This window comes from Papaver somniferum, unplaced genomic scaffold, assembly GCF_003573695.1.
Source record: "Papaver somniferum cultivar HN1 unplaced genomic scaffold, ASM357369v1 unplaced-scaffold_65, whole genome shotgun sequence".
Lineage (NCBI taxonomy): Eukaryota > Viridiplantae > Streptophyta > Magnoliopsida > Ranunculales > Papaveraceae > Papaver > Papaver somniferum.
The window spans coordinates 2,910,028-2,920,046 of NW_020649304.1; the positions used below are offsets into that span (position 1 = coordinate 2,910,028).

Here is a 10,019-nt window from a genome sequence, read left to right on the forward strand (position 1 = left end):
GAGAGAACAATTACCAGAGACCTTATGATATTCATCCCTAAACCATGATGACTAGTGATGTAGTATGAACAATCGTCATGGTTGGAAAAGCTAAATCATGACGATCAGTAACTGCCAAAATCTAAGTTTTTTTGTGTCCAAATTTTTCATTAGTCGTCATGGTTTAGTAAAGACTAGTAAACAGTCGTTATGGTGTTGTATTTTCAACCATGACCACTATAACTACTAAAAACCAATGTCTCCAGTGTCCAAATTTGGTTTTAATCGTCAAGGATTTGAAAATATCTCATGATTACCGTTTTGCATGAAATAGGGAGTCGTCATTGTTTTACATTATCGAGCATGACGACTAAGAACTTCCAAAAACAAGTTTTTTTATGTCTGAATTCGCTTTTAGTCATTATGTTTTAAAAAAAATAATAACATGACAACTTTGTCCAAAAATTATATAGTCGTCATTGTTTTGCATCCTCGGGCATGACGACTTATTGCAATGGTTAATCGGCATGATTGTAACAAATAAACCATGATGATATTTGATGTCACTATTAAAAGTCGTCATTTTGTTTTGATACGCTCATGCCAACTTTGTTTGGTCGGCATGTTTTGTTTCGGTCAAACATGACGATTTTTCATGGACTGAATTCTGAAAGTCTGAATTCCTTTTGTCATTCGAAGAATTAAATCAACAATACCCTATGCAATTCCATTTTGAGAAGTTTTTGACTAGAGTAAATCATTTTCGTTGCAAAATTTTTAAAAACCAAAAATCAAAATTTATCCAAAATTTTTCTAACAAGATTCATAAGTTAAATCTAATAAAAACAATAATAAACATATGTACTTAGAAAATTTAATCTTAATATGATATTATTAATTAATTAATTCAATAAATTGGTGTTAATTAATCCAGGATGAATTATATATTACTAAAAATATATGGATAAGAGTTTTTGAATTTTACTTTCAAATGAGATTTTGTCACCAAGCCCCGGTCGGTTTAGGTGTACCCAATCGGGCGAGTTAATCAATCAAATTCAGGTTTCTTTTGGTAAATGCCATTGGAATTTCCCAAAGTGAAAAATAGTAAAATACTATAACCACCCTACTGTATGGGTTCAACATATAGAAGCCCCATTAAATGGATCATTCATTGTCAACTCCATAATTTAGGAAAATGATATTGATAGGCCCAAAAAATCAAATTTTCTTCAGATCTGGCGCATAATTAATTATTACGAATTTTAATAATACCAAAAAGTACTCTTTAGTATTTATACAAGAGGAATATCATAAGATACTTTCATTTTCAGATTTTGTCTCTCTCTTCTCTGGACGATTTTTTCTTCTGCAGATATTGTTTCTCGTCAAATTCTTCATTTTCAGATCTGAAACAAAATTTCTCTCCCAACATCAAGTTCTCACACATAATAATATCGTCAACAACTCTTGTTCTTGCGATTTCAGTGCATATCGGTGAAGAAAAGTGAATGAAGATCGTCAACAACAACTGGAAATGAAGATTTAATTATCAAATCATGATGACAAAGATAAGTTCTCTATATTTTCATCTTTTCATTCGATTTAAACTTCTAATTTTTTGATTTCCAAATCGAAATCAGAGGAATTTTTTTTTTGTTTACTGTTGAAAACCTAATCGATCTGATTTCATCTAGGAATCTGTATTCAAAACATGATCAGAACATAGCTATATAGTTATTTCATCTTTATCTCTTTTTTGAGATTGAAATTTTCAAAAGAAATTGTCTACAAATTTTCTAGGGTTTCAAATTAAAAGTCGATTTAATTTTTAATCCATATTGTTGTGCAGGTTCAACAATGAAATTAAAAAAATCTTCAACCACAGCTGAAATGAAATCGTCGTCATTCATTTCGACTTTGACAACAACTAATGAAGAGTTTAGATATTTGATTATGTTATTTGGTGTGTGTGTATTTCTATAATGGGTCTGAAATGTGTAGTGTTTCTTTCTTAAGAGAACACCTGTGACAACACTAGGGGCAAACTAGGGAAGCAAGGAAAGAAAAGAGGGGAAACATGGATGTTAGGGGAGAAATTCTATTTTCGCTTTACATAACCGAGAAAACAGATAACATAAATTTCAAGAGATAGGAATTGGGCAACTTTTGGAGATAGAAATTCATATCTGCCTCTTGAGGTGAAAATATAAGATAGGATTTTATATATCTGTACTGAAAATTGATAAAGGGAGAAGAAAATTAAGAGGAATGTGAAATTAAACATGATCTAAGGTGAGTCTTGTTAATATATACTTGCATCTCTTATCATATATTTGAAACTTATGAATTCAGATTAGTACAACTAATTAAGTGTATAGCTATATCTAGGAATGGATTGAATTGGTTACTCCAATTAAGAGGAAGAATTGTGGGTATGTGCTATGAATTAAATTTAGATATAATTAGAAGAATGGTGGAATTTTAGACGAGAATTCCATTTTGAAAATGGTACTTAGAAAGGAAGTTGTTATCAAAATAGAAAATGATTGTTTAGAGTTGGTTAATTATGATAACTTAAGTACTGTTTTTTTTATAGATTTTATATAGGATTAAGGGGCTGGGAAATTTAAGACGTGGACTAACTGGCATAAGATTTCATTTCGAGAACAAGGTGGGAATTTAGACAGAAATTCAGGTAGTGTGTCGTTTGTACGCAATTGCTTATTTTTGGTACTGTTACGTGAGAGTTATTGAATGGAATTGCTGCTAAGTGTGAATATTGTTTGAATCGATGGGTGCCGTGTAGTATGCAAGGTTTGGGATTTCTGCAAGGAGTGTCTGTGTTTATCCGCATAGATTTTTGCTAAGTTAAGTAGGGCGGATGGTCTTCCGTTATGATATTACTTAGTAAGGCGGATGCTCTTCCGTTATGATATTACTTAGTAGCGCGGACGCTCTTCCGTTTCGGTATATATATACGTTATTTAGGAGATCCATTTCTACGCATACTCCACTTGATTGTTTTGTTATGTTGCAATAATATCAGACTCATGGCTTGGGTGGGCTCTTCATGAGGATGGCCTGTTTAAATGAGGCAGTGATTGAATATCATTCTGTTATATGTGTCTTGATATGTTCCTTCTGTGTTTATTTGCCATCTGAAATTCTCCATTTGTATGGAAGTAAATTCCCATTGGGCTTTGCTTATTGTTCTGTTTCTTCTTAGTAACAGGTGGAACAACTGCAGTGAAAAACGAAGGAAAAGAAGAGGAAGGTGAATACTACGTTTGGCTTGAGTGAGTAATTCCAAGTAGATGAGTTGTGAAGTAAAAGTATTTTGTGACTTCTGTTGTCTTTTATGTGCCCTGTAAAACACTTTTTTTGTTTTGTGAAGAATGGTGGATCTGGTTCTATGTGCATGTGCAGACTTATGTCGTTATGTATGCAGTAGTTGTGAAATGTAAATAGTAATATGTATAGGTATTCACGAAGTCGTTTTTGAGTCAATAAAGTCTCTTTGGTGTCTCCAAGTTAGACTTAAACGTTTAAGTATGAAAATTGGGACGTTCCATGCTAATTACTTACTGAGAGAGTCTGAGACCTAGATTCTTTCTTCGTGGTGTCTCATTTTCAGATTTTGTGTTTACTATTTTTGTATTGTCTCCAAATACATATCTTATTGGCAGATACTTTATTGATATCTTCTTCTGATATGTGTATGGAAGTGCTTGTTCTAATTTGTTGTCTTTTGAACAGGCTTATATGTATGGGTTTTTCAAAAACAAGCGTATTGTGTTGTACGACACCTTGATTCAACAGGTTTGTGGCCACCTAACACATGGTTTATCTACATTCAAATATTCTTTATAGTTTATCATTTCTTCTTTTCTTCTAATTATTGCAGGTAATTTATGTTTAGAACTAGTGTCGTTTTCTATTTGGAGTGCGGAAGATGTCATCTAGAATAGTGATCTGTAGAACGCTATCGACTGCCTGCATTTTCTGTTCATTATATATGCTTTAAACTAGTACTAGTATAATAATTTTCGGTTGCTGGGAAACAACATTCAGATGAGGTTTATAGAGCATGTATTTCTTATTCTTCGTTGGATTAGCTCTGTAACCCTTAATATATGGATGTGTAACTCCTAGTTACATAAGTCATATGGATGTGTAACTCCTAGTTACATAAGTCATATGAATGTGTAACTTCTAGTTACACATGCATATAGCATGTGTAATTCTTATTTACACTAGTCACATACCTGTATAATTTTGGGTTCTAATTTTTGATGAACTGCTTTATTTATTTTTGTGGAGTTTGTTTGATGTTTTGATTTTATTGTTGGGTTCTAATTTTTGATGAACTGCTTTATTTATTTTTGTGCAGTTTGTTTGATATTTTGATTTTATTGTACGTGAGAGAGGGGATTTGTTGCTGTAGATGGCATTGAAGCTTAGCTGGTGAAGATGCAGTTCTCAAGTGAATTGCAGGTGGTATGAGGATGTAACTGAGCATGGGAATGGTTATGAACAGGCTGTTGTTGCTAATTACAAGTTATGTAGGTGTTGATTTCAGAGTACGAAAGTTCACAGAGAGCTGTAGGAGTGTGCAAGTGGTACAAATGCAGATTTGGCGTTGGTTTGGAATGAACTGGTAGCTATGGGATGAATGAGAATAGCTCAGGTATGCACTGGTTGAAGAATCAGATGGGTTTGAGTTAATGATGCTCGGATAGATGTATGTTAGGAGTTAACATTACAGGTACTGGTGCAGCTGCAGTTAAGACAGTGGTAATGGAATAGTGGAAATTCAGATGTGAAGTAAGCTCTTTCAGGTATTGATCTCTCTTACAATTTGTCTTCATCATCGTGTTTGTTTGATGAGTTTCACAGTGATTGTTCTATATGCATAGTTAGGTGTAAGACATTAGAGTCTTAGACATTTCTTTGCATTATAAAAACATGCGTGCATCCGCACATTAGTTTAGATGTATCCAAACATAAAAACTTTGAATTATAAACATGAGGTCTTTGAATTATAAACACTGAGGTCTTTGGTGGTTAGCGGCGCCGCCGGTGGTGGCTGGCGGTGGTGGTCGGAGGTGGTTTGACTGGCGGTGGTGGTCGGAGGTGGCGGTGGCGGTCTGAGGTGGTTGGCGGTGGCCGTGGTGCTCGGAGGTGGTTGGAACCAAATCACATAATATTTTAATAATTTGGGGCCTAAATTTAAATTTTATTCAATTATGGGCTTAACAATATGCATAAGGGTATTAAGGTCTTTTAATAATATGGGGCCTAGATTTAAACTTCTTTTAATTAAGAACCTCATATTATGGGTTATCCATGGGTTGCGCCATAGCCTAATTTTCCCCAAACTTGCCCAAATAGAAGATACCGTAGTTTGGGCAAATTAGTCTCCATATGCAGCATGTCTCATTGTTTCCCTCCTCCGAGCAATTTCTTCCATCCGATTTAACAAAAGTCAAAAGTTTATCATTTTAAAAGCACTACACTGCAGAGTGCAGAGACGAACTCCTAAAATCGAAACCATTGACCTGTTTATCAAAATCCACATTTTTCTGGGTTCTTGTTCTTCTTCTCTAAAGATGCTTACCAAAACCCCAAACACGAATCTAACAGACGATATCTGGCTTGAAATATTCCTTCTTCTTCCTCTAAATTCAATCTTTAAATTGAGGTGTGTTTCTAAGGTATGGTCTTCACTTCTCTCAAACCCTAATTTCATTAATAAATGGATTCAATTCAACAGCTCTAATGAATCTCTCCCATGGATCGTCTTCCATAGTTATAATACTGTATATAGTAAGAATAATTTCTTAATTTCGTATGCAAAATCATTGAATTCTAAATCTATATCTGGTAATGAACATGGGTTTTCTTTTAGATTTCTGAATCCAAACCCACATGATCAAAGCATATACCTCTTAGATTCAAGTAACGGTTTGGTTTTATGTACACCAAGTTATTACAGACCGAGGATATATTATGTGTGTAATCCACTTACCCAAAAATGGGTTTCACTTCCTCCATCTCCCACATCCACCACCAGCTGGGTTGTTAATGGTTTCACCTGTGAATCTATTTCATCAACTAGCTGTTATAAGGTTGTGCGTATCCCGAAATTTGAAGGGAGTTCAAACAAATTCAGTATTGAAATTTTTTCTTCTGATTTGGGTGAGTGGATTATCCGTGAAGTGACATGCCCCGCTAGTGTCATTTGGCATTACTCTCATGTTCGCAAATCTATAGTTATTGTAAATGGAGTTTTGTATTGGACTGAATTGGGAAATAGAATCTTAACTTACAGTCTGAAGAATAATTCTGAAACTGGTGACCGGCAGTCTAGATTGATCAACTTCCCTGACATGGAGTTGGAAGATTCTTATGGTGACAACAGCTCTTATTGTCTTGGGCAGTTAGGTTTTCTGTGTTATGCGAGAATAATGACAAGCCAAAAGATTTTAAGTGTTTGGGTGCTCGAGGACGAGTGGCATTTGTTGCACAAGGATATCGACCTGAGTGATCTCGTAGCAGAAATGTATAGTAAATTCCATGTGTGTGAGTTTGAAGATCCTGAAAGAGAAGATGAGGATTTTATGGAAGTCCAGGTTTTAGGTTTCAGTCCAGTAGACAAGAATGTTATTTTGCTCAGTTACCATATCTTTGTTTGGGCATTTAACATTAAAACTAGAAGACACGAAGAGTTATCCCAGACTTCTTTCTTGGGTAACACTCATTCGGCTTATCGCTATCAGCTCTTTAATACCCATTCAGTCGATCGCTATCGTGTCTACTACCCATTTGCTTTAAAGCCAATGCCAACTATACTGCCGCCACCTTCATGGGCAGGCACTTTAGCTAATGTTAATGTTTCAAATCTTCAATAAGTATAAGAAGAATTAAGATGTTGCTTTATCGAGGGACCCATTTTTGTCTATTGAGTTGTTCTTGCTCTTTCTGTAAAAACATATTTGAGAACTTATGGTGTGCAGTGCTGAGTTTATGGTGTGTAGTGCTGCGGTTTGTATGTTGCACTCTACTGAACTTTCTTGTTACTTGCAAGTTCCGACACCTCTCTACCTCCTATGCATTTCGGTTCACTTGTTGCAGTTAGATTGGACATAAATTCATTTCCTTCAAGAACAAGAGACTACTGAGGGTGTTGTTTAGACTTCTAATAAGCATTGGGTTGAAGTTGAATGACTGAGACCAATGGGTCCATAAAGTTTAAGATTTGGTTTATGTGCAATATGCTCATGAGATGTCGTCAAGTGGGAGAAAAGGAGAAGAATGCACTATGTTTTCATCTGAATCTAAGGAGAAAGAAATTGATGATTGTATGCTTTGAGATGTTACTGATGATCCGTCTCGTCTTTCAACCAATTTGACGAGGAGGTTGTGCAGAAGATAACTGCAAAGAAGTAAGATTCTTGGCCAGGAAGTTGTGCAGAAGTAAGATTCTTGATTCTTTCCGGCCATATGATAACTGAAGAACAGCTAACACTTTTCGAAGAACTACATGTCAGATTGGATTTCTAAGCAGGTAGCATCTAGTGGTACTACTCCTCCTACGTTAAGGTAAATCTTCGTCTGTTTGTCATTGGTCTTTTTTTTTCTTCCTGCTGTCTGTACAAGGCTGATGGGGAATCCCTGGTCCTGTCTGATGGGACTTAACCGAAACAACAGGGTTCGTGAGAATTCCATCTAATTGGATATAGGTTTTTTTCTTTCATATTTACATATATATATAGCCGGCTAAGCTGTTTACTCAGTAGTGTTTAGCAGCAAAAATGCTGAAGTGGCACGATCTGTTGATCAATGCCTCATTGTTTGTTTATCATTTCTCGAGTCATCCGTTAGGACTTTAGGACAGAGAGAGCTGTTTGAAATTTTACTGTGCTCGATTTTTTGAAACTTTTTCATCTAGAACAGCTTAATTTTGGTCCAGTATTTGACATTATATACATTTTCATGATGCTTTTGTAGGCATCAATGGGATGAGAAGCACTGACTAGTTGCTGCAAAGAAGATTTTCCCAAGCTGTCTAAGCGGACTCTTAGCTTTTTTCGAAGGCTCTTTGCTTTCAGCCTAACTCGATACTTTGTGACTGCTGCGGTCAATCATGGATAATTTTTGTTACCAATGGTTGATACCACTAATCTTATTTTATCTGAAAGCATCAAAATCAACTTTGTAGTCGTTCTCACCTTTGTACATGGTTTGGTTTCCTCTTCATAGTATGGTACTGTACAGTTGATTTCCTATCTCCATGGTAGAGATATATGTAATAGCTCCATTCACCTTGACAGACTCCCTTGCTGCGCCCTTACTTGTGCCCCTTGTATCAATGAAATTTTCCATAACCACTGAGTCATTGGCATTGCAATCAAAGGATTTGGATCATTTGTCCCAAGATCTTTGATCTTGGAATATATTTTCTGACTAGGTAACAGTATATGATTTGTAATTTTCTAAATATCTAGAGAATGGGACTTGCCATCAAGTAGTATGATGTGGCACCGGACACCACTACTTCTGTTGGAAGATCTCCTTAATGAACATAAACTTAGGAATTGTAAACAGCTAGTATGGTAGTTTCATCATCATTCCTCTGTAAATTGTTTGATATGTTTGTTATGGCACAAACAAAATACCCTGACGTCATTAGGGACGACCATGAAAGAATTAGGGGCGACTAATAAAACAAAATAGGGTCACCCAAACTTAAAATGAAGCCATCCCTTATCTCCGTTTTTTTGAAATGGCAAATATACCTTCCACAATCGGTAGATAATACAACAATCGGTAGTTTGATTTTTTAATCGGTAGATGTTAGGATAATCGGAGGGTATTGTGTACATACGTGGTTTGAAAGTTTTGTTATTTTGAAAAAAACCTATAATCAAAGGGTATTTATTTACCATGTCTCCCGATTATGAAGTTGTCCCAAAATTGATATTTGAAAAAATCTCAAGTTTTTCGAACTTGGGAATTACCATAATCGGTAGACTTGGAGTTAACATGTCTTCCAATTATGAAGTTGCCCCAAAAATGAAATTTGAAAAAATCTCAAATTTTTCGAATTTGGGAACTACCATAATCGGTAGACTTGGAGTTAACATGTCTACCGATTATGAAGTTGCCCCAAAAATGAAACTTGAAAAAATCTCAAGTTTTTCGAATTTGGGAACTATCGTAATCGGTAGCTTATGAAGTTCGCCTAACCTACCAATTTTGAACCCCACGTTAATCGGTAGACAATGAGAAAATATTGTGTCCGATTATAAGGTTTTTTTGGTTCAGAAGTACTGTAAAAATGAAACCACGATAATCGGTAGAAATGGTTAATATTCTTACTTCCGATTGTGGACCTGTCTGACAAATTTTTGGAAAAGTCACCAGAATTGGTAGTTAAGGTTGATAACATTACTACCGATTTTTCGCATATCTGACAATTTTTTGAAAATTTACCAGAATCGATAGGTAAGGTTGATATTTATCCTCCGACTATTGTGAAAAATTCAGCAGTTTCACACAATCAAGTAATAAACATAACTCAAAATACATTCATAAACCATAAACTTAAGAACATATAATCCAAAACAAGTATTTAAAACACCATAATCCGAAAGAAACTGTTAAAACAACATAATCCATAACATCGAACAACACATTATCACCTAGTTTTCTTCTTAGTATTGTTAGCTAAAGTTTTAGAACGCTTAACACGACCCGAACGACCCGCATTATCACTAGCATCACCTTCATCTCCCTCAATATTTCCTTCAGCAAGAGAGCTTGAAGAAGCCTGAGATCTTTTGTTCGTCTTTGATGTTTTTTCGGGTTCTTCGTCACTTTCTCCCCAAACTCAGCTGCATACTCTTCATTATCAACATTATCAATCATCTCCCTGTGCTTTTTTTATCTTCTCAATTGGCACAGGCCGTCCAGCCGTTATGCAATCAGCGCACCATTTGGACAAAAACTTGAACCTATTCACCTATTTTTTTAAT

At 35.3% G+C, this 10,019-nt stretch overlaps 1 protein-coding gene across 9 annotated transcripts; it reads left to right on the forward strand.

Annotated features, from left to right (window-relative positions):
* The first annotated feature begins 1,325 nt into the window (after positions 1-1,325).
* LOC113343649 (F-box protein At3g26010-like) lies at positions 1,326-8,392 on the forward strand. 9 transcript variants are annotated; one of them, XM_026587782.1, is made up of 7 exons: positions 1,326-2,274; positions 2,579-2,677; positions 3,209-3,278; positions 3,739-3,801; positions 4,373-4,669; positions 4,760-7,584; positions 7,993-8,392. In XM_026587782.1, the coding sequence occupies exon 6, from the start codon at positions 5,592-5,594 to the stop codon at positions 6,891-6,893; it is 1,302 nt and encodes a 433-aa protein (XP_026443567.1). In that variant the 5' UTR covers positions 1,326-2,274; positions 2,579-2,677; positions 3,209-3,278; positions 3,739-3,801; positions 4,373-4,669; positions 4,760-5,591; the 3' UTR covers positions 6,894-7,584; positions 7,993-8,392. The 9 variants fall into 9 exon arrangements, 8 of the variants coding, with proteins under 8 accessions (XP_026443567.1, XP_026443568.1, XP_026443569.1 ...); XM_026587783.1 differs by having other exon boundaries at positions 3,215-3,278; XM_026587784.1 differs by lacking the exon at positions 2,579-2,677 and having other exon boundaries at positions 3,215-3,278; positions 4,373-4,476; positions 4,549-4,669.
* Positions 8,393-10,019: the final 1,627 nt, after the last annotated feature.